The following is a 24,593-nucleotide window of genomic DNA, read 5'->3' as shown; positions in this document are numbered from 1 at the left end:
CAAATGGGGAGCAAATTTTTATGGAGACAAATCCTTGATTGTGGAAGGAAGGAGAGAAGTGGGGCTTGGGTTAGAAGGATGTGTGGGATGGGGGCCCAGGGCCATGTGCGTGTGTTTACAGGTTGCAGAGGGGAGGCTGGAGAGATAGGAAAGGGCTCCAGGTCCCCGTGCAGGTGTTGGGAGTGAGACCCAGAGCCAGCTGGAGAGGAGGGGCGGGGGAAAGGGGCCTGGGAGACCACCTCGCAGCGGGTCACCGTGACCTCACAAAGCAGGCACGCCCAGCCCAGCGTTCCTGAAGCTCTGAGTCCGTCCTGGCCAGGTCTCCTAGCAACTGGATGCAGGGGCCATGGCACTCCTAACACCCCAGGGAGTGAAAAGAGTCTTCCAATTTCAGGTGATGAGAACATGTGGCTTTTCAAAGGAAGTTTGCTAGGATGGGTCTAAGAGTGAAGCGTGTGTGAGGAGGGCCTCCTCTGAGGGACCCCTGGACAGCACCCCTGTCCCAGCACACCAGCTCTTGAGGCCCGCCACTGCTGTGTGCCGGGGGGATGCTAGGCCAAAGTCTGCCCAGCCCTTGGAGCTTGGGGGCTATTTTCTGGGCCTGCAGGGACAGCCCCTGATGCAGCAGAGCCCATGTGCAGGGACAGAGGTGGCGGACTGGAGGCCCTGTGCCTGCCTCCTCTCCAAGGAGGGCCTGGGAGGCCCCTGGGCTGGTCACAGGGCGCCACCTTCACCAGGAGCTGCAGGACCCTGTGAGCCCTCTGGGATTGTATCCCAGTGTGTGCAGGGAGTGCTTGTGTGTGGTTGTATGTGTGGCGGGGGGAGGGCCGTGTCTTTAGGGCAAAGACAGAGGTAGATTTTGATGGCTCCTCAGAACCATCTCTGAGGCTGAAATGCATGAGAAGGTGGGCACCTGTCGAGGGATGAGAATCCAACCTGCAGGGCCTGGGCCCAGGCCTCTGAGCCGGCTCCTTCCAGAGCAGGGCGTCCACAGAGTCCACCGGGCTCTGCAGCAGCCCTCGGGCCGGGGGCCCCAGGCCAGCTGTGCGCACAGGTCGGCCCCTGACCCACAGCCACGAGCTGCTGGGCGAGCACCGGGGAGGCTGCTTCTGGCTGGGGCCTCCCTCCCGGGCCTGGGACGCACGCTTTCACCACCTTCCATGGACCTTCCAGCCAGCTGTCCCATCGGATGCCGACCTAGGGATCTATGAGGGATGCAGGGAAGGGGAGAGGAGTCCCTGGGGGCTGAGGACAGGGCCCCGGGCCTCCCTCTGGTTCCACATCTGCCATCAGCTCCCCTTTCCTGGGCCTTCTCTCACCCCAGGGTAGCAAGACTCCTGTGTTCAGTGGGTCTTCACTTCATGCCACACCTTTTCTTACCCCCTCACTTTAAGGCACTTTAAGGCATCCATTGGCGACCTCTAAGAACCTTTCTGGACGGGCGTGGCAAACTCTCAAGTAAAATGATTTCTTACCTATAGAGAGAAATAAAAGGCATCCTGACCAGTCTCTACCCTCTAGCTTCACCAAGCAAGATACGTCTCTTCTGCTAAAGTATTGCCTCACCGAGCCTCTTCTCGGTCAGTCATTTACTCTTTAGTATGAATTTCATTATCAGATCAATTTCTCTGCAGCAGTAAGTTGGGAGTATTCTCCGAGGGAAGTCAAATTTTATTTTAGGGAAGAGGGAAAAAGGACCATAATTCAGGACTTGAGGCCTGCTGGAGGTATACAACCCCAGCATGAGGACTCCCAGAGGAAGGAGCAGGGCCAGAAAGGAGAGCACGCTCCTGGGAAGGTGAGGGAAGTTTGTGCCCATGCATACCCACGTTCCCAGTCACTCTTCAGGATGGTGGGGAGCCCGGGTGGGGCCCCCTGTAGTGTACTGTCCAGAGACGATGGCATCTCGATTCCCCAGTCTCACCCTCCACCCCTTCACGCCACGCCCTGCAGAAACCAGAAGGTCGGGAGCACCTGAGGAGCCTGCTGAACTGGGAAGAGTTTGACGAACTCAGAGACGCCCGCAGAAGCATCCTGCTGGACACCCTCTATGACAGCATCATCTTCGCTGCGGGCAAAGGCTTCCCGTGGGTGGAGGTGGCCAAGGTGGTCAAATTCACAGAAGAGCTGCTCAAGGAAACCAAAGGTACGGGGCATCCAGGGCAGTGTCGGTGAGGCTTAGGGAGGGCACACAGCCCCAGGAGCCCTCGGAGGAGCCTGGAGCCCCTCCTTTCTTTCTCTGGCATTCAGCCTCCGCACATGCTCATAAACAGGGTTTCCGTCCAGACTATCTGGAAAATGGAGCGAACAGAACGTCCTTGCTAAGTCCTGTCCTCGATCTCCCTGGCTGAAAATCTTGTACCACTCCAAGCTGTTCATAAAGCAGCTGAGGGGGGTTGATTTTCAGTCATTTACACTTTAGTATGAACTTCATCATCTGATTCATACCTCTGAGAGTCGACTCAGAGGGAAGTCAATTTTTGTTTGGAGAAGAGAGAAGAGGGACCATAATTTAGAGTTTTTGTTTTATTTCTGCTTGACATAGATCAACCGTGTCACTATTCTTCTTAAAACCCTTTATTGACTTTCTACTGTACTCCTGAGAGATTGCAAATTGTTCCCAGTATCAGGGTTTGTTCTGCTGAGTATCTTGCGGGGAGCCTCTACAGGCATCAGCTTGCTGGCAGGAATGGGGGAACTGCAGTCAGGTGAGCTCATAAAAGGACCATTTCTCCCAGGCCTACCCTCTGCCAGGCTTCAGGAGAGCATCACTCCCTGTGACCCATGGCATGAGGGGACATGGCCACATCTGTCCACCCCTTGAGCTGTGAGATGCAGATTCATTCATTAAGCAAATATACGGAGCAGCCCTTCAATGCCACCATCATAGAAATACTCAGCCAAGAATCATCAGTATGTGTTAGAACCAGTGGGTGAATGGTTGATGAGAAATGGGATACTTACCTCCTTCCTAAGACCCTCCCCCCAACATCCTTACTGATCACAAAGGGGAAGAGAGTACTTTCAGTGAGGGAGCCTAGCAGACACCCCCTTAGTATTCGACCCACTGGGGAGAGGACACACTGAGAATACTGTGCCACTTGGTGCAGAAGAAGCCAGCATCCTTCTGTGATGGTTTAGCAAAGACTCAGAGCCTGACCTCATCACGAGAAAACTTCCAGTTAAAGGAACTAAACAAAGTCCCTCTCCTTTAAGATTCAGGAGCATTAAGTTCATGGGAAGCAAGGAAGGACAGAGGGAGCTTTCCATTCGATGTCGTCCCACGTGTTGATTTTCGCTTTTGTTGCCTTTACTTTTGGTGTCATATCCAAAAAAATCAGTGTTAAGATTGACATCAAGGAGTGTTCCCCCTGTTGCCTTCTAGGAGTTTCATGGTTTCAGGCTGTACTATTTTTCAACAGAGCTTGTTCTTAAGAGTGGTTTTAAGTTCACAGCAAAATAGAGCAGAAGATACAGAGATTTCCTACAGAAACCCTGCCTCTGCACACTCACAGCCTCCGCCATCACCAACATCCCCCTCCACAGAGTGGTACACCTGTCACAATCGATGAATCTACATCGATACATGGCTATCACCCAAAGTCCACAGCTTACATTAAGGTTCGTGCTTGGAGTTACACATTCAATGGGTTTTGACAAATGTGTAATGACGTGTATCCACCAATGAAGTATCCTCCAGAATAGTTTCAACATAGAAATGCTCCGTGTTCCACCTATTCATCCCCTTCTCCATCCTCAGCTCCTGGTCACCACTGATCTTTTTACTGTCTCTGTAGTTTTGCCTTTTCCAGAAAGTCATGCCGTTGGAATCATACAGTATGTAGCCTTTTCCAGGTTGGCTTCTCTCACTAGTAATGTGCATTTCAGTTTCCTGCATGTCTTTACATGGCTTAACGGCTCATTTCTTTTTAGGGCTGAATGATGTTCCATTGTCTGGATGTACTAGTTTATGTATCCATTCACCTACTGAAGGACATCTTGGTTGCTTCCAAGTTTGGGCAATTATAAATAAAGCTGCAATAAATATCGGTGTGCAACTTTGTGTGTGGACATAAGTTTTCACCTCCTTAGGTAAATACCAAGTAGCATGATTGCTGGATCGTAAGGTAAGAGTATGTTTAGTTTTTCTGAGAAACTGTTAAACTGTCTTCCAAAGTGGCTGCACTGTTTTGCATTCCTTCCAACAAAGAATGAGAGTTCCTGCTGCTCCTCGTCCTTGCCAGCAGTTGGTATTGTCAGTGTTCTGCGTTTTGGCCGTTCTGATAGGTATCTTGTAGTATGTCATTACTATAATTTACATTTCCCTGGTGACATATGATGTGAAGCATCTTCCCATAAGCTTTTTTGCCATCTGTACATCTTTGTTGACATGACTGTGAAGATCTTTGCCATTTTTTCAATTGGGTTGTTTTCTTACTGCTGAATTTTGAGTTCTTTGTATGTTTGGATCCCAGCCCCTGATCAGATACGCCTTTTGCAAATATTTCCTCCCAGTCTGTGGCTTCTCTTCTCATTCTCTTGACATTGTCCTTTGCAGAGCAGAAGTTCTTAATTTTAATAAAATCCAGGTCATCAGTTCTTCTTGCATGAATCACGCTTTTGGTGTTGCATATAAAAAATCATTGCCAAATCCAAGGTCATCTAGAACTTCTCCTATGTCATAGGCTAGAAGTTTAATAGTTTGTATTTTATGTTGAGATCTGTGTTCCATTTTGAGTCAATTAGTGTGAAGGGTGTAAGGTCTGTGTCTAGATTAACTTTGTTTTTTGCACGTGGATTCGGGTTGATCCAGCACAATTTCTTTATTGCATCGCCTTTGCTCCTTTGTCAAAGGTCAGTCACCTGTATTTTCGGGGCTCTCTATTCTGTTCCATTGGTCTGTCTGTTGTTTTCCCAGTGTCACACTGCCTTATGTACTTTTGGGGAAACTTTTCTGTATTTCTTTATTTTGAAATTGTGGCATTTCAAACATATGTGGCACACTTGAGGTCCTCCACTGGCCTTCTGACCAAGATCTTAAACAGGTGCCCAGCAAACAGGACACACAATGCCTTGTCCCTGATGCATGATGTCCCCATCTCTGATGCACCCAGAGCTCACCCACCAGTCCTATCAGCACCTCAGCATCCATTCTCAGCACCTTTCGCCATCTCCTCTTCCACCATCCTTTCTAACCAACCTCCATCTTTTGAATAGTCTACTGCTTTCAAATTTTGTATTTCTGCACCCATTCACCAAACGGCACTGTGATTTTTTTCAGACACAAATAAAATCCCATCACTCCTCGGCTTCAAGCCATTCAGTGTCCCTTTTACACATCTTAGGTGCACTTGCACCAGATTTTTTTGTTTTGTTTTGTTTTTACTTTCTTGAGCTGCCCAGGAACCCTTCCACATCTCCCCTCCAGGCCAGCATTCCCACCTAGTGGTCCCAGCCTGAAGGCTTGAGCAAGACATGGCATTATCACGGGCTGGTTTCAGAGATCCTTGGGAAATTTCATCCCACCCCAGACACCCCCAGAAGTCCCCTGACCCCGCACCCGGGCCTCTCTGGCATCCCTCTGGGTCCCGCTCCCCGCTGCTCACAGCAGCGCCTGGGTACCAAAGTTCAGCCCTGCCATCTGAGCTCTGCAGTGGCTCGTGGCCAGAACAAACACTGACGAGCTGGGAGAAGAATGTCAACCCCAAGCAGGTGGGAACTCGGGCTCTTTCAAGTTTCCATCAGAGCCTTCGACTGGCTGAGCCCTCGAGAAACAGTCAGTGATGATGCAAACCCAAATTCAAACCGGGGAGATTAAATCGCATGACACTTTCAGGGTTTATGGTCATCGCAGACCTCACCGACAGTCTGTCTCGTAGACTTTTACAACCTTAGAGTTGTCAAGAGACTTGGTGATCAGAAAGCTTAACTCCCTCTACTGTGAGGACCCTCTTCAACCAGCTGGTGAGGTTTTCCCAGCCTTTGCTGGCACCCTTCAAGTAACGGGGAGCTCCTTCCTTCTGAGGCATTGCATTCCTTTGTACAATCAGTCTCACTGTTAGGAATTCTTCCTTATCCGTAGCTACACCTCCCTGCTGCACCTTTTACTCACACGCCCAAAGTCTGTCCTCTGAAGCAGTATGCTAGCCCTGCAGGTGCTGCATGGCTGTATACACTGGGATGGTTGTGTCTTCACGTTTACAGTAGACATCCCCAGAACCTTTTATCATTCTTAATATGCCATCATTTCCATAGACCCCTCCACCCCACCTCACCTCCTCTGCCCCCAGCTTGCTGCCCTTCCCTGGGCATACTTGTGTTTGTCGATATCATTCTTAAAATATGGCATCCAGATCCAAACACAATACCACCTGCAATCTGATCAATGAAGTGATAAGGAATTTTATCACCTCCCTTGTGCTGGTGAAGATGCTCCTGTTTATATAGCCTATGGGAGCATCTGCTTTATCAGCATCAATGTCATATTGATTCATACTGGGCAGGCAGTCCGTCATCCCTACTTTCCCATGTTTCCCATCCTGCCCTTGCACATATCGATTTTGAATGTCCACGTGGGACCTGACAGTCATTCCCACTGACTGTCAACATTGGCCCATCTTTTTTTCCTCATGGCATCTTTTAAATCTTGATCCTGGGACATCCAGCTTATAAGATCATCGTCTTACTTTTAAATCGTCTCCAAGTTTGTGAAACACGGTTGGTACAAACATCAAGTAGGAACAAGCTCTGGGGTGGGCTCCCTATGCCTGAAACTCGACTTGCTGGAAACAGAATCCATCTGGAGGCTCAGAGCCCAGAGAGAAGACTCAAACCCTAGTTCAGTCCCTTACAGGACATGTGGTCCTAGGCAGCTGCACTGCCTCCGAGCCTCTGCTCACTCGTCTGGAGAATGGGGAACCCAGAGCAGCACTCCGGAGGACTGTTTTCAGGGTTATTAAGATAAAGCCCACAGCACGGCGCTGGTGCCTAGTCAGCGCTCAGTGAGGGCTGACGCTTATTTTCAGGAGGGACCACAGGGACAAAGACCCGGAGGCGTGACAGGCAGAGAGATGGTTCGGAGATGGCCTGATCGAGGGTGGCTGGGCGCGCTTCATGAAGAATCCACTTTGCATCAGCCTGCAGATGTACAGGAGTCACCTCGGCTCCCTCTCAACAGCAGAGGCTGTCCCGAGGCCCTTTCTCCTCAGCTACATCACAAGGAGCGGGGCAGGATGACGTGCTGGCAGTGAGGGGCCTGGTGCTTCAGCCGGAGGTCAAGCAAGCTGCAGACTCATCGCCGAAGTGGGGGCGCAAGAGAGGTGGCCGATGACACTGTCTGGGCTCTGCTCCTGACCAGGGAACTGACCTGCTGTGAGGGCCATGCCAGGCTGGTGCCAGGCTTGGAGGGCGCAGACAGTGGGGTGCAGTGGGGGCCCCCACAGGTGGAGAGCCACACCGGAACCCAGCCTCCTGAGCTGGGCCCTGCCTCAGGATGACACCTGCTGCTCCAGAAGATGGCTGGGCTGGCCCAGACGCTGCCCCACGGAGCCGTGTCCACGCTGCCGCCCAGAAATCTGTCACATGGACCCTCACAAGAGCGTGAATGAGCTCATCGATCCTCGGAGGCGGGGATTGGGGGGATTTCAGCAGGTGCCTCCTCCCTCCCCGGGGACGCTCCCCTTCACTCTGCAGTCAGCTCCAGGCTCAGGCTGGGCCTGGGTAAGGCCACGTTGCAGAGCGATTAGGCACTAGATTCTGCAGTCAGGAGACCTGGGTTCAAGTCCTGCCTCCATCACTTACTACTGTGTCACCTTGAAGACATCACCTCTCTGAGCCTTTGGTTCCTTATCTCTTTAATGAGGTCCATAACAGTTCCAACTCATGGGGCAGCTGGAAAAGCTCACGAGACAGGGCCTGCAGAGTGTACCAGACTGACAGGCACAGGGGAAGTGCTCGGCAGAGGTCAGCTTCCATCACACGTGGAGGTGAGGCACAGGGGGCTGCACTGCAGAAGCTGGTGGTCCAGGGCCAGGGGTTGCTGCCTGCTGCCCCCCAGGGGCTCGCTCTCTGTACCATTTCTTACCTCCCCCTAGCAATGCAGGCAGGACCGCAGACAGGTTCAGGTCGTGGGCCTGCAGAATGGAGGTCCAGACAACCTCTAGCCTGGCACCTAATGCGGCTGCCCGCCCTCGGGCACACAGGGGAGGAGACTCGGCTGCGCGGCACAAGGAGGTGTCTCTGGACCACCCTTGTTAGGGGACCCAGGCTGGAGGGGGCAGGAGGAGTTCACAAAGACAGCAGATCAGATTCCAAACGAGCTCTAGCCTTCTCATCTCCTGTCGCTGCCCTTTTCCCAGGCACATGTCCCACCTGTCACAGGTTGTATGGTGTGGCAGGCAAACAGCTGGGGGTCCCACTGGCTGGCCGCTCACATTCGAGCTTCCATTCAGGCTAAAGTCCACTCTGGGCTGTCACTCTTCTCGGAAGGTCGCTTCTCCAGGGGTTTTTCTGTTTAAGTTAATCTTGGGCTAGTGATGGCAGAGTTTTGTTTGCACACTAGATAACAGAGTTGGCCGACAGCCTTTAAGGAGGGTCCTGTTTGCACAACAGTGATTCAGAGCTCAGCGGGGTTGGCCACCAGCTCAGCTTATCTCCCGGCCAGATCGGGCTGCAGTACCAGTGGGGAGGGGGGCCTTTATTCAAAAGCAGAAGCTGATTCTGTCCTGGCAAATGGCTTACCAGGATGTTCTGGTCTCAGCTCTCGGCCAGAAGAAAGAGTCCTCCCTCCTCTGCCAGCCTCCGGGAAGCCCCGGGCCGATCCCATCCTGCTGTGTCCTTGGAGTCGAGGGTGAAGCCATCAGTCTCAGCGCAGAGGGCCAGGCCGCTGCCAGCTCTGTCCTGGCGAGAGGAAATCATAGGAAGAAGCAGATCTGGCATAGCCAGATTGGAGAGGAGAGAGATGCTGGGGCATCTGGGGACATCGGGGAGCTGCAGAAATTCAGGGTGCTCAGGAGGCCCCACATTTCCTATCTCCAGCTGGCACTTTGCAGAAGGGGACAGGGAGCGGGAAGCAGCCTCCCCCATCACAGGCTCCCCTCAGTGGGGAGCTGAGGGCCGGAGGCACGTGACTCAGCAGAGATGCTTGCCCCAGGCCCATGACCACCTGCCCATCTGTTCCAACCATCACTTCAGCCACTTTGCCACTTCTGCCTCTTTTCATCACCAGCACCTGGCCGGCACTGGCCTCCCTCCGGTGCTCCACCTGGACATCTGGACTTTCCTGCGGGCCTGGTCCCTAAATCCTGGGGCTGGGGGCCCTGATGACCAGTCAGTGGAGGCACGAAGCGACCGGGCAAGTGTCCAGTGAGGTGCGTCACAGCCCTGGTATCTGCAGTTCCACCCATGGCCTCTCCTGATTCTCCAGGAAATGTCATCCAGGCAGCTGGAGGACAGAAGGCAGCCACCCCACCACCACCACCCGCCACAGCCTGGGGCTGCCGGGAGGTGATGACTGCCCCAAGATCCCCACATAAACTCTCCCAGGGAGCTCATGGCCATGCCCAGGGTCCACACGGCCAGCTGCTCGGAATCTGCCCACGTTGGGTAGCCTCCAGAGATTCAGGACCAGTGCTGCAGGGAGCAGGTGCCTTTCCATCTTCCTGAAACTTTGCCCCTCCCGCAGCTTTCTCCCGGGCAGCCCAGACCCCACGGCCCTCAGTCTAAAGCTGGAGGAGAGGCTTTTGGAGGCAACTTTGCTGATGGAGAGAGGAAGTTTCCACAGAAGCCACTGACTGAGATCTCAGGAGCACACTTCTTGGAGCAACGGCACAGCCATCATCCCAGAGACACCTCCCTGAGTGTATTCGCCTGCTCAGGCTGCTACAACAAAGTACCCCGGCCTGGGCGGCTTCCACAATGGACATTTATTTTCTCATGTTCTGGAGGCCGGGGGCCTAAGATCAAGGTGCGAGCAGGGTTGGTTTCTTCCAAGGCCTCTCTCCTTGGCTGGTGGGTGGCCGTCTTTTCACCACACACCCCACATGGCTTTTCTTCTGCGTGTGTTGGTCCTAATCTCCTCTTATAAAGACATCCGTCATATCAGATTAGGGCCACACACGACCTCATTTAACCTTAATTACCTCTGTAAAGACCCTGTCTCCAAGTACAGTCACATTCTGAGGTCCTGGGGGTTAGGACCTCAACATATGAATGAGGAGGGTGGGTAGCACTGTTGATTTAGCCCATAATAGTGAGTGAGGTCACAGCTCATCAGGTGAGGCTGGGCCAGTCGCTGGTCATAGAAACCTTCCCCAGCCTTCCCCTGCAGCCACACCTGCTGCAGAGGGAGGAACAGAGATCCTGGCATTTTTGCCCGTAGCATCTGTAAGCCTCGCTGTGACTTAGTATCATAAGCATTGTTTTAAAGATGAAGGAACTGAGGCCCAGAGAGTTTGAGTAACTGGTACCAGAAAGAACCTCCAGTAAGTGGAGTCGGAATTTGAACCCAGGTCTGTGTGACAGCAGAGCGCACCCCCCACCCCCCAACCTCCAGCCATGAGACCTTCCAACTTGACCAGAGGGATCTTACTCGGGGCACATGAGGACCGGAGCAGCACAGAGCCCCGGGAGAGCGTCCAGCAGGGAGTGGAATGAGGCTGCTGGCAGGCAGGGCAGCTGGGCACCTGGAAATAAGTGGCACACCTGGGGGCTGGGCTCCTAACTGAGTCACCTGGAGTTACTCACAGCATGAACCTGGATCCCGGCCCCCAGCAGGATGGCCCCGACTCAGTAGTGGTGCAGAGCCAGCCGAGAGGGTAAGCTGTGCCCATCAGCTGATGTGTTCTGGCCGAGATGCGCCACCGTGTGTGGGTGGATGTTACTGGTGCCCTCGGGACCAGACCTCTGGCCCTTCAGAGTGACCACTTGCCCTACCTCTAACTTCCCACGTCCTTCCTCGGTTGGCTGGACGTGTTAGTCGGTCTCTGAGTCCCCCAACATCAGAGGGGACAGGGGACGGGTATGAAGTAGCCAATTTTAGTCTCGGTCCAGTGCCCTGTCCCTGAGACAGTGGGACTATGCAATCATTTTTATCTCGGAGATGATAATGAAGATGCCAAGTCAGAGGCCACTCACCAATCTTGAGACAGCTGCAGGAGGCGCCCACGGCATCCGAGATGTGGCTCTGGGGACGGTCAACTCCATGGAAATCACCATAGCTTCTTAGAGTCGAAGGGACCCAAGAGGTCACTCGATCCAAGCTCCCCTCACGCCTACCCCCATCTCACACACGTTAGTCAGGAATTCTCTCTCTTCTCCTCCTCACTCTTCTGCTAATAAAGCTCTTGCTTCTAGAAAGTTCTTCCCACTACTGATCTGAAATCTGTCTCTTTGATCTGCCTGATGGCTCCTGTTCTGACTTCTGAACCCTTCCCAAGTCAGCTTCACCCTGCCCACTCACTCAGCCATTCTCCAGCAAGCACTGCCAGAGCCTGATGGCAGCGGGTGGAGAAGAGGGGATGTCCACTCAGCAGTCAGGGTGCACAAGCTCTCTGCCTAGATCACCTCATTTAATGTTCACAGCAAGCTCAGCTGGGTGGGTACTACTGTCCCCATTTCAAGATGACACAACCGAGGTTCCGAGAGGTTAGGTAATTTGCAAATCATCCCACAGTAAAAAGCAAAACCATCATTAACTTTGAGATCACCTGGCCTTAGAATCTGTCCTTCTGCCAAAGCTCTTCAGCATTAGCCAACTTCTTGAGGAGTGTGGGTGAGGGTCAGTGAGGGGTGCATGTGTCAAGCAGACAAGGCAGGGGGCCCACCATGGGCAAAGAGAAGAGCTTGAGCAAAAGCCCATGACAATCTTAATTACCTGGTCCTGTGTCTGCCCTTTGAGTCCCAGAAACATGAACAGGGAGGAAATCTCTAAAAGGACAACAAAATTTTGCTAAATCCTAATGTGTGGGTAGGTTTTTCCTTTAATATGGCTATTGGTTAATCTTAAAAACAAACACAAAAAACCTAGTGAATGGGAAAAACAGTAGGTGACTGACTCAAAAAATTTAACATAGAATTACCACATGATCCAGCAATTCCACTGCTGGGTATTTACTCAGAAGAAATGAAAGCAGGTACTTGAACAGATATCTGAGCACCCGCGTTCATAGCAGCACTACTCACAATGGCCAAAAGATGGACGCAACCCTCCAACAGATGGCTGGATAAACAAAAGGTAGTCTACCCATACACTGGAGTATTACTCAGCCTTAAACAGGAAGAAAATTCTGTTGCAAGCTGCAATGTTGATGAACCTTAAGGACATCTGCCAGGTGAAGGAAGCCAGTTACACAAAGACAAATGCTGGATGATTCCACTGATGTGAGGTCCAGAGGGTGGTCAAGTTCATAGAGACAGAGTAGACTGCGAGTTGCTAGGGGCTGGGGGAGGGGAAAGGGGGAGCTGGTGTTTCATGGATACAGAGTTTCAGTTTGGGAAAATGAAGAAGTCCTGGAAACGGAAGAGGGCTCTGGGTGCATGACAATGCAGACGTACTTAATGCCACTGAACTGTACACTTAAAAATGGTTAAAATGGCAAATTTTATGCCATGCATATTTTAGCACAATAAAAATTAAAATACAAAAATTAAAAGTCCTAGTGGAAGTCCTGTAATTCCATATCTTCCATTCACACCTCAAAAATCCTTCAGTAGCTGAGGTCTACTTGCTTTGGAGTTGGAGAGTCCTGATTTCGCATAGGGCCACTGAACCTCAGTTTTCTCATTTGTTAAATGGCAGCAATTACCTGTATTATAGGCTAATTGTGACCAATTAAATAAATTGATGGATAATTAAAATGATTTACAACTGTAAAGCAGCACACCAGCGACGGCTGAGCACTGGGCAATGACTACATATCCAGAGCTTTCTGAAAAGATCCTTTGGAATCAGGAAATCTGGTCCATTCTAGCAGGTTCCTGCCACTGAGGAGCTCACAGTAGACGGGAGAGCAGAGAATGCTCCAGAGATGTGGGGCTGGGGGTAAGGGGGCTATGAACTGTTGAGTCACTCACTAAATGGTCTGACCGGAAGGGCTGCCCCTTCCTCTACCCTCTGCATCCCCGTAACAGGGGTCAGCCAACACTCAGTCAGCCTCTGCCCTCAGCAGCCAGTGTGCCCAGGAAAGAAAGCGCATCGGTATCCCGTGCCCCGCCCCCAGCAAAGTGGAGAGAGCCTCCAGGTGAGGACCTAGGAGGGACTGGACTCAGGAAACCCAGTCTGTAGGATGCATTGCCCTAGGAGCAGACAGGGTCCTCCGGAAAGCCAGGTTTATCCCAGAACAGCTCACAGCGCCTGGGGAGTTGCAATGCCAGGAGAACCTTCACGATGCAATGATGATGACTACATGATCTATTGCTTGCCACTGAGTGCCTCGCGCTGTGGGAAGCTCTGTCACATGCCTGCATCTAACCCTAGGGGGGCAGACACCTTCATTGCCTCCATTTTACAGATGGGAACGCTAATGTCTAGAGAGGCAAAGTAACTTGTGCCAGCGATTGTTACTAAGAAGCGGAAGCAAGCTGTGAGCCCGCATCTGTCTGGACTCCCAGTCTGTGCTCTTACACGGCACAGCCACACCAAGCCGTGAGGAACGGCCCCAGCACCAAGGCCATCTTCGGGCCAGGGGCTTCCCTATCTCCCTGGGGGCCTCCATGCAACCATGAGCAGTGGCTGAGAGCAGAGCACGAGGCCGGCAGACGCGGCACTACCAGATCCTTGACACCGCAGCTGCCGTGCTCGCTGGGCAGCAGCCTCTGACATCCAGGCAAGACCCTCCCCCAGTGAAAAGATTACTACTCGCTGAAGGCTCAGGTGGCTAGCAAATTTTAGCAATAAAAGATTTTTAAGGTATGTACATTGTTTTTTAGACATAGTGCTACTGCACACTTAGTAGACGCCAGTGTTGTGTAAACATAACTTTTATACATACTGAGAAACCAAAAAAATTGGGGTGACTCCCTTTATTGCAATATTCGCTTTATTGCAGTGGTCTGGAATGGAACCCACCATACCTCCAAGGTCTGCCTGTATTGGCCTCATGGCAGAGGCTCAACCATATTTGGCCATTTGCTATTTTGGCCTATTAGCATATTTTGCTGAGCTCATTAGCATATTCAGTTTCCCTGGATCCAACACGTGTTCAAGGTCATTCATTTCTATGTAAGGCCTACTGCAGAACAACGGTTGGAAAACTGTGACCTGGGAGTTGGGGCCCCTTCCAGTGTCCATCTCCAGGGTCTACAAGGAGAGCCCACGCCGCTTGGACCTGGATCAGGTCCGGCTGGGGTTGAAATCCTAGCTCTGCCACGCACCAGCTGTGTGCCCTGGGGCAATTCCCTTGACCTCTTTGAGCCTCAGTTTCTCTTCAGGGTGAAGTGGGGATGGTGGCTACACCTGCTCACATTGCTGGGAGGATTTGCGTGGAGCCTGAGGTGACCCAGGGCAAGCCGGCACAGTGGGAGCTCCCTGAAAGACAGTCTCCCCGGCCCCAAAGAAAACACGCCCCTCATCTGAGCCGTCACTGTCCCTGGCACCTCGGGGTGGATGGGTTGGGCAGAACCTTTTCAAGAGCAGAAAGGAGGTGGAGGGCAGCGTTCAAGACTCAGGAGTGGGGCGGCGGGGCTGGTCCGCGCTTTCCTCGGCTTCCCACCATGCCAGGTGCCCTGGTAGGCGCTCAGGTATTTGGAAGGGTAACCCTGATTCGGTTCCACCCCTCGCAGCCAAGGCGGGGGCAACCAAACTGGTTTGTCAGGGGGCGCCAGTGACACCTGGATCCTCCCCCTCACGCCCACCCAGGGGGAGCAGCCCCTTTTCAGCTTTCCCAACCCCGCCGGGAGGTGCCCATCCCCTCGCCCCCGCCCAGCCCCAGATTCCGCGGTGAAGGGTGAAGGGCGGGTGGAGGGCGCCCGGAGCGCCCAGACCAGGCCCGGTGCCTTTTCGCCCTGATTCCGGAGCGTCTGGCGCTGTCACCCCGCCCACGCTCGTCCCCCGCCCGCCGCCCTCCTCCTCTCCAGTGAGCTCCGCAGGTGCTGGCCTCCAGGCCCTTGGGGACTGTCTTCAGGAAGTTCCCAGCAGCCAATGCAAATGAAGGCCACTCCCTGTTATTGAAGAGCAACTTGCAGGTACGGATCTGTCTGCCTGTCAGCCAGAGGCTTCTCTCCGAGACTTAATCCTGGGCTTTCTGAGTCATCAGGGACTTCTCAACCTGGGGCAGATGGAGGGTGGTCTGGGGGCCAAGTTAGGGTGTCTCATGAGCCAGCTTGGGATCATCTTTGCTGAAAACCAGAACGGGTCCAAAAAGTGTCTAAGGGCTGGAAGTTTGAATTCAGCCTGTGGGTACCTCCCTGTTGAGCTGGGACAAGGTCCACACTTGGGTCTTATGGCTGAGGCTGCGGCCATGCTCGTAGGAGCAGATCCACCAGGGTGATGGGCCGCTGGGATAGCTGTGCGTGTTGGCCGAGGGTGCTCGGCACCACGGGGCCCATGGACTTCTTGGTTCAATCTGGCTCCGTGCGTGGTTGGGAGCACCGAGAGGAGAAGACTAGGGCTGGCCCGGCCAAACAAGGCAGTCATGGCTGCCCACAGCTGGAAGGGGCAGGGGACCCCCCGCCCCACGCCTGCCAGGCCAGCAGGGAAGAGGAGCAGTGTGTCTTCCAGCCAGTTCAGCTCCATGGAAGCAAGAGACGTTTCCACGATTCACATCACCAAGTTCACATACAGATGCCTCCACTCTGATCAGAAACTGATGACTTCACTCTGCTGCCCACCCGCTGGGACCCCTTCGCTGGCCGTCTCTGCCGTCCTCCAAGCAGGAGCATGCCCAGTGCCCACTGGTCCCCGTGACCCAGATGGGAAACTGAGAACCAATTGGAAACTGAGAACCAATTAGAAACTGGGGGGAAAGTGCACTGCTCTGCAGAAGCAGCGTCTCCACCTGGTATTTTCATTATCATTTCCATGAGGAGCTGTTGTATTTATTAATTTTTCTGTGTGTGATCCCCTCAGCATTACTAAGAAATAACTAACAAATAAAAATGGTCAATTTGTCAATAATTGAAAAATAAATAAGGTGCACCACATGACGTTTCGATGTACGTACACACTTACAGAGTGAAATGACCCCCGTGTCCACCGTCCACGTGGCCCCCACTTCTCCTTGCAGGGAGGACCTTTAAGATCTACTCTCGCAGCGCATTTCAAACACACACTGCAGTACTGTTCGCTGTAGGCATGTGCTCTGTGGTTGATCTCCAGAGCTTACTGGTCCTGCATAATCGGGGCTTCTCTACCTCTTGATCAACAGTTCCCTGTGACCTCCACGCCCCAGCCATCAGCAACCACTGTTCTACTCTCTGCTTTGAAGAGTTCTCCCTTTTTTTTAGATTCCACATACAATTGAAATCACACAGTATTTGTCTTTCTGGGTCTTGCTTATTTCAATTAGCACCATGTCCTCCAGGTTCATCCATGTTGTGGCAAATGACAGGATTTCCTTCTTTTTGTGAAGGCTGAATAGTATTCCATTTTGTGTGTGTATCACAATTTCTTTAACCACTCATCCATCGACAGACAGGTTGGCTGTTTCCATATCTTGGCTATTGTAAACAATGAGCCATGAACACAGGTTGCAGATATCCCTTCAAGAGCCTAATTTCATTTCTTTGGGTGTAAGTAGGGTTGCTGGATCCTTTTGAGAAGCCATTTTTAAACTGTTTTCCCTAATTTCCAACCCCTATCAAATTTTAACATCATGGATTTTCTGTATGTCTGTTACATGCTGTATGCATACCTGCTTTATACATATAAAGCTCACTGTCTGTTCAATGCAAGGTTAAAGATGACTAAATAACATTTTTAAGTTAAATAAAAATTGAGAAGCTATCAACGTCGAACTTAACAGTACTTTCTAAGTAGCTTTTAATGTGACTTGTGTAAATTGTAATTGTCAAATGACAAGTGCAAAGAAGCAATTTACATAAATATATAATGATAAGAGGAATGGAATCAAATCTTAAAATGTCTTTCAAAACTGTCATTTTTTTTCTGGCAAAAAAACAACTGACAAAGTTAATTTCTTAAACATTATTTTCAGTAAATGTAACTTTCAACTTTTGCTTAAAATGGCAAAGTAACCAGTTGATGGGGGTTGTGGGAAGGGTGGTCGGGGAGGCCCCTGTGAGAAGGTGGTGCCCATGGGCATGAGGGCAATTAGGCTGAGGGTTGGCACAAAGGCGTGTGCGGCGCGGTGGAGAATAGTGGGCGGCAGGTGCCAGGAGCAGAGGGAGGGGGGAAGAGGAGGAACTAAGTCAGAAGGAAGGGATGGGTGGACCCCCAAATGACTTTTGCAGTGTGAGGGATGGACTGGCAGCCTGCAGAGGTTTTTTTACAGAGGAGGACAATAACCTGACTCATGTTGTGAAAGAGATACTGTTTTAACAACACTTTCAGGCTGAAGACCACATTCCTCCCATAGCGGTTTGTGAGGCTCTGCACCACCTGGCTCCTCCAGAACCAGAGGGTCTCACCAGCTGTTCTCTAGCCTGCCAACCCTTCAACACCCAGCCTTTCAGTTCCTCAAATGGGCCACGCATTCTCCAACCGCAGGGCCTTTGCACATACTGTTTCCTCTACCTGCTTCATTTTTTTCCATCTCTCTTTGCCCAGTGAGTCCTCTGACACGATCCATCTCAGCTCCTGCACCACTTCCTCGGGGAACTGCTCCCTGACTTCCCTGAGAAAGTCACTTCTTCCTACTATGCGCCCGCCCAGCCCTGTGTAGCCCTGAGCAGAGTCATACTGTCCATGTGTTTCCCCCAAGCCCTTCACCGCCTCCCTGAAACCCACATGAGTTTTTGACACATGGAAGGAGGAGCCCCTAAAAAATACCTGTTGAATGGATAAATGAACAGCTCCATCAGTGCACTTAATTTATTATCAGAATGGGTTCCTTTACTCACCAGATACCTATCAGCTCCCACTGAGCACAGAATCCTGGGCTGGGGGCTGAGGAATAAAGAAGGGATATCATTTGTTCAACTGTCTCCTCTCCCATAGATTGGAAGCTCTCTGAGGGCAGGGGTCACATCAGACGTAAATGTCCCATAGTATCGTAGTCTATTGGTGGCCCCACCACTCCTCCAGTGTCCCCAGGAAGAGCCTGGGAGTTGCGCAGGCCTCAGTCACACTCCACATCTGGCCATCAGTCCTGCAGCTCCAATCTGCCCCGTCTGCCCACACCTGCTCGCCTGGTTCTCGCAGGCCCTAGCAGCTCCATCCCGACTGGGTCATAGTCGCCCCACAGGCCACCACGTGACCATCAGTGGGATCAAGCTCACAGCAAGCATAACCACGTCCGCCAGCTGCCGGCAGCCCTGGCAGGCCCCACACTACCGGAAGTACAAAGCCCTGGCTCCCGAACAGCATTCAAGGTCCTCCTGCTGTCTTCCGCCCACCTCTCCGCTCCATGCTTGCCACTCTCTGTCTCCACCTTTCGGTGCCAACAACAACAAACTCGGTCTTGTTCCCCCCCAGTGCCATGTGGCTTCTTGCCCCTCTGGTCTCGCTCAGGTGGTGCCCATGAAGTCCTTCCCCCACCATCTTTGCTTTCTCAGTTCCACTCAGCTTCCAAGACGGAGCTCATGCATCACTTTCTCCAAGACATAAAGGCCTTCTCTCAACTCAGCCTTCCTCATCACCCCCTGTTCCTCTTCACATATGTGTCAACAGCTGCTTGTGTCTCTCTCCTGTGAGATCTCTGAGGGTACAGGATGTGTCTAATAAGACACATCATAGTATTGCTAGAACCTGGCATAGTGCCTAGTAATTAATAGGCCCTCGGTAACAGTTTGATCAATTAGTCTTGGATGGATGGAAGATGAATGGGTGGATGGAGAGATGGATGGATGGTTGAATGAATGGATGGATAATGGATGGATGGATAGATGGATGGATGAATGGATGGATGATGGATGGATGGATGGGTGAACAAGCCAATGGAGATGGAAAGCCAGATGGAAAGATGTGGCCAGGAGAAACTTTGCTCCCAGCACAGAAACAAACGTTTCTTTTCCTGCAGCATTTGTTGATTACCACTTTGCAGCAGGCTCTGTGCAAGGCACTTGGACGTGTCTTCCCATTTGACCCCCCTAACCATCCTATGAAATAAATAAAATTATCTCCCATTTTACATTTGAGGGGAACAGAGGCCCAAGAGTGCCAGCTAGGAAGGCACAGAGCTGGCAGTCCTCCAGACCAGTGCCCTCCCCCACAGTGTCCCCACCCTGGGACAGAGCTCTCTCCCAGACCTCTGAGCCCACTGACTTGCCCTGAAAGGAGGGGACAGCACAGCCCGCCTACCTCTAATTCTGCACAATGGAGGGGCCTCCCTCCTCCCCTCCCCCAGGAGACTGAAGCCTAAATCCCGGTGACCCTTCCCAGCCCATTCTAAGGAGGCTCAAGGCGGAGCAGAGCTCCAAGTACTAATGTTCCTCTAAGAGCCCGATGCCTCCATCCTCTCAGTAAGCTCAGAGATTCAAGGTAAATACACCCACGCAGAGCCAAAAGCGAGGCACCAAAGTGAACGTAGACTCGGGGGTGGGGAGGGTTTGAAGAACAACTCTGCATTGGGCTGGGCTCCTCGCTCCTAAAGGCGCATGGAGGCCTCTGGTTGGGGAGGGGGAGACTCCACCAGGGTCCCGTGGAGGGGCGCACCCAGGGGAGACAAGGACGGGGATGTGCAGGCAGGCTGGCCTCCACCCCCGGAGGAGAGCCAGGCTCTCCGTCTGCAATGTTTGGTCTCCGTCCTCGGTAGACAGAAATGTGGAGTCCCCCAAAGCACATGACCTGGTGGTCACCTGGCCCAAAGTCCCACTCTACAGCAGTGACACTGAGTAGGGAACGGGAGAGACTTCACAGTCATCTCGAGGATGGCATCTGTGTGTGGACACAGGTCTCCTCACACCGGGGCCAGGTTCCTTCTCTGTCTCTTGTCCCGCCCTCTCCCTGCCTGACGTCTGTTCACAGGGCAGGCACCTCATTCAGCCACAGCCCTTTACTGAATCACCCCTGTCTTTAGACCCAGTCATATGCTGGGGAGAGTCCTGTCCTCCGACCACACTCCTACCCTGAGATTCCGATGGAGTTGCAGGCAAGAGGTGTGAAAGCGAGGAGGTGGGAGAAGGCAATTTATCCTCCGAAGAGTGTTGCCCAGGGCTACCCTTGCAGCCCATCTCTGCCTGGTCGGAACAATATTTGCCTAACTCTGTGACCGGCGTTTCCGGTATAATGCCTCTGCCTTCCCAGTCATCTCATGCTCCATTCGTATCAGAATCCCTCGTTTACACCCTCATCTCCTTCCCAAAGGATTTGAAGTGGAAACAACATAAAGCCCAGCTGCACTAAGTCTTTAAAAGACAAGTTAGGGGGGTGGGTGTTGCTCAGTGGTAGAGTGTGTGCTTAGCATGCACGGGGTCCTGGGTTCAATCCCCAGTACCTCCATGAAAAATAAAGTTTTTTTAAAAATAAAAATATTTTTAAAAATTAAAAAAAAAGTTAAATGTCAAAATAGAGGTAAGGAGTGGGGTAATCATAGAAAGAAAAAAGTGGGATAAATGTGCATAAAATTACCTCGGAGCCTCCTGGAAGCCAAGGTAAAAGGGGAAATGAGACACACCCCCAGAGCTTTCAAGAATAAATGGTGGTCTAGGATAGCTGGTAGTACATGGGCCCTGGGGTCCGAGACTACACTGATCAGCCATCAGTGCAGCTTTGCCCCGGTTCACATGGAGGCCTGGCCCCTCTGTGTCCACAGGCTGCTCCATCACCGAGGCTGTGATGACCCTGGGGAACAAGCTCAGAGACTATCAGGGGCAGTTCAACACCAGCCACCTGCTGGCCCTGTGCGACTACTTCCACAACACCTTCCTCCGCCACTACAGACTCTACCAGTATGTCCTGGGCCAGGACCAGGATGTCAACCTGACCGTCACTCACCTGGAGGTGTGTGTGCCTCCTCAGCCCCTCCCGCTGGCCGAGGGCAAGGACAAGGATGTCTGGAAGCATGAGCAGCGGGTGGCGGAGCTCAGCCTGGGCGAGGAGCAGAAGCGCACCAACATGCTGCTCCTGAAGGAGGCGCTGCGCCTGGAGCAGGAGCACCTGCTGCAGAGGAATCTCTCAGAGGGGCCGGTGCGACACGGCCAGGCTCTGAAGAGAGAGGTGAGGGGGGGCTGGCGAGGTGGGAGGAGGCTCACCTGCCATGCTCAAACGTCCCTTCCTACCAAAAGAATGTCCAGGAGGGACCCTGTTGTCTGCACACGTGGGAAGGGATGGGGGGACAGGCACTAGTGTCAGCCTCAGGCTTTGCACGCACGTTTCATGAGACGTCCCTGAGAGGTGCGATTCGTGTCCTCATTTTAGTGACGACGCAACTGAGGCTCAGAGACGTTCATTGAATCGCCCAATATCCCCGAGCTAGCACGTGGTCGGGGTTCCATTTGGACTGTGGTCTGGCTGACCCCAAAGCCCGAGGTCTTCCTACTGCAGATTCCACTGAAAAAGCCCAAGCGCGAGGTCCTAGGCTCAGTCCCCAGTCCCCAGGCTCACAATCACTGTGGATTCTCTCAGTGCCCTTTGCCTGCCTGCAAAGCCAGTGTCCGTGGGGGCTGGGGGTTGGGGGTTTGAAAGGAGGGCCATGGGGGACAGACAGCTCAACGTGGGTGATGCCATGAGGTGGGTGAGGGGTGGAGCTAGTGGCCTAGGGAGAACCTGGCAGAGTCCGCCCGACTTGTTTAGGTCTAAGAAGCTGGCTGCCCTCTGGGCTGGTCTTAAGGACCCCTGGGGCTCCTGGAGCCAGGGTTCCCAACACCAGCTCTTCCATAAATGGTGACTAGTGTGGTCCCAAGGCAGCCAACATCTTCAGGGCCTGGCAGTGTCTAAATTCACTTTGCAACTGTACACAGGCACTGATATCACCACTGTTGCCTGCCTTTGAACACAGAGACAAGTATGCATGTGCACATGTGTGCAGGTGCTGGGGGGTTAGGGCTGGGGGTTGGGGGGAGAGTCACAGGGACTGTGTTCCAAAAACATTTTGGTTTCTGAATTGTCAGCAAAGAGTGAATGGCCTGGGACAGATCCCTTTAAATATATGGAAAACATTGGGGAAATCTCTGAACAACAGTTAACAGAATGAATGAATAAGTCTCCCAGATAAATTGCATATTGGGCTGCCATGTAATCTTCGTGAATTAAGACGTCCGGGGGGCACCCCACAGAGCACAAGGGGCTTGCCTCCCCCCACTTCAAGGGACCTCCCTAGATACACGGGCTAAGCCGCGATGGAAGGGGCTGCCCCCCTCCTGCTCCCCCGCAGCGCTCCTCTCCCCTGCTCCTCCCAGTGGGCCTCTGTTACTTTGCTCCTGGTCCCTGCCAGTTGGAGCTTGTAGGCTAGGGTCCGCTCCACTGTGTGCCCCCAGCGGTGTGCCTGAGCTGGGGGACACTCACACCACCGGATGAATAGAGTGCACCTTCTCGGAGCACAATCGTCTCCAAGGATCTAGGGGAAGAGCATTATTTTTATATAAAAACAATCAAGGAGACATTCTAGGGCAAATGTAAGATTTTGCATGAGATTTTAAGTTAAAATGTGAGATCTCAAAAAAAAAAAAAAGAAAAATGACTTCTGGGCAACCAGATACTCCCTGACACCCCCAGAACAAGCATGAACTCTCCTCTGCTGGTTGCCTGTCTGGGCAGGGAACCCGGAGCAACAGTTACATGGTCCATGGCTCCAGGATTCCATGACGCCCTAATCCTGATTGGGACGACAGAGAGGGGCTCTTGTTTAACGTGGCACGTGGTGGCTGGGTCTCCATTCTTCCCAAGGCTGGCTGGCTGGGGGACACACCCACTCTCCGAGCAACTTCCCCGTCCCCTCCGATGAAGCCTGCCACAGAACTTTGAGATGTGAGAATGAGATGAAGGCAGAAGAGGAAAGAAGGGGGTGGGTATCCAGATGGAGCTTACACTGGCCAGAAAGGAGGGGATATGGGACTGGCTTCTGCGCCCAGAACAATGTTAGTAATAAATGACACACTCAAATGGGGTGATTGCCACAGTAGGCCTGAAGGGAGGAGGGAAGAAGCAATCACAGGAACCCCAAAGAGAGAGCTATAGGGGAGGGCCACGGGACGGGAGGTATGGCTGCAGGTGGGGGGCCACACCACTACCAACCCCTAGCTGGCCAGCGGGAAGGTAAGAGACTCCATCTTCTCCCCACCCTCAGGCCTCCTGCCAGTGCCTCCCATTGGCTGAACTCAGCCGGAAGCCACAGGTCAAGGTAGCCTGTGGAGGTGAGGAGGGTGGGGTATAGCTCAGTGGTAGAGCACTTGCTTAGCATGCCCAAGGTCCTGGGTTCAATCCCCGGTACTGCCATTAAAAATTAAACAAACAAACAAAGCAAACAAAAAAAAAGCCAGCTGATGCAGCCCTTTAAAAGTCAGCCTCTCAGAGCACAGGGTGGGGTGGAGACGGATGGAGAGGAGGTCTCGGGGCGGTGGGGTGAGGCATGGATGGGAGGTCCCAGCTCCGAGAAAGGCGGTGGCTGTGTGGAGAACTGGACCCAGTGATGGGAGTCTCTCTGCAGATGGCGCAGCCCTTTTCCAGAGCCCTGTTCACCCGCCATGTTCCGCTTCTTCCAGGAGTTAGGAGACCTCATCAACAAGGCCATCCACGTCCAGGTCAAGTGCCTGAGGGAGCTGCTGCAGTACGAGATACAGGTCACCTTTGATATTTTGGACCTGAAACTTCAGAAGAAAATACTCAACCTCAATGCTCCCATCCCTCTCCCGCTCCCAACCACCGGCCCGCCAGGCCAGGATGAATCTCCTAAGTTGCACAAAGCAAACAAAGGAAAGAAAGCAAAAGCGAAGAAGAAGTAGAAAGCCCCTGGTGTCCACTGTCTAGGACTCTGACCGAGGAAGAGCCAGTGGCGATTAGGAAAGTAATGTGCGATACGCTCGGCGCCCAACAGATCAGAGATTTTCAGCGATTAAAAGAAACCAAAACAACACACATCATATTTTCTCTGTCTTCTTCCTGGAAACCATCTTTCACCACCTGCAAATCCACCCACGTGGATTTTCCCTGCATCGCGGGAGGCGGCTGTCCTGTAAGCACAGGCAAACATCCCTGTCGGCTAAGCCTGAGCTTCCACGCTGAGGACAGAGTGGCCCCCCAGTGGGGATCAGCAGGTGAGAAGGAGGGTGAGACCCGACACCAGGAAGGACTTGTAGCCAACACAGTGGAGAGAACACCGGGACCCTCCTTCCTTCCCGAGGTTTGTACAATGGGATCGAGCGTGTGCAGCCAGCCACGCCTGCCGGGCCTCCTGGAGGGCGCAGAGCCCAGGCTGCTGGAAAGCCCTTCCTTCTATGAGAATCCACACTGTTTAGACTGAGGCAGGGGAGCAGGTGCTATCCGAGAGGTCAGAGACCTGGCTTTGATCAGCCCTGCCGCTGGTCAGCTGTGTGACCTTGCC

At 52.7% G+C, this 24,593-nt stretch overlaps 1 protein-coding gene across 1 annotated transcript; it reads left to right on the top strand.

Annotated features, from left to right (window-relative positions):
• The first annotated feature begins 233 nt into the window (after positions 1-233).
• Positions 234-24,115, top strand: C31H8orf74 (chromosome 31 C8orf74 homolog). The gene is made up of 4 exons (XM_006189556.2): positions 234-394; positions 1,954-2,146; positions 20,868-21,271; positions 23,755-24,115. The coding sequence occupies exons 1-4, from the start codon at positions 347-349 to the stop codon at positions 23,992-23,994; spliced, it is 885 nt and encodes a 294-aa protein (XP_006189618.1). The 5' UTR covers positions 234-346; the 3' UTR covers positions 23,995-24,115.
• The last annotated feature ends 478 nt before the right edge of the window (positions 24,116-24,593 follow it).

Source organism: Camelus ferus, chromosome 31 (genome assembly GCF_009834535.1).
Source record: "Camelus ferus isolate YT-003-E chromosome 31, BCGSAC_Cfer_1.0, whole genome shotgun sequence".
NCBI classification, from domain to species: domain Eukaryota; kingdom Metazoa; phylum Chordata; class Mammalia; order Artiodactyla; family Camelidae; genus Camelus; species Camelus ferus.
This window is presented reverse-complemented; position numbering and strand designations above follow the sequence as displayed.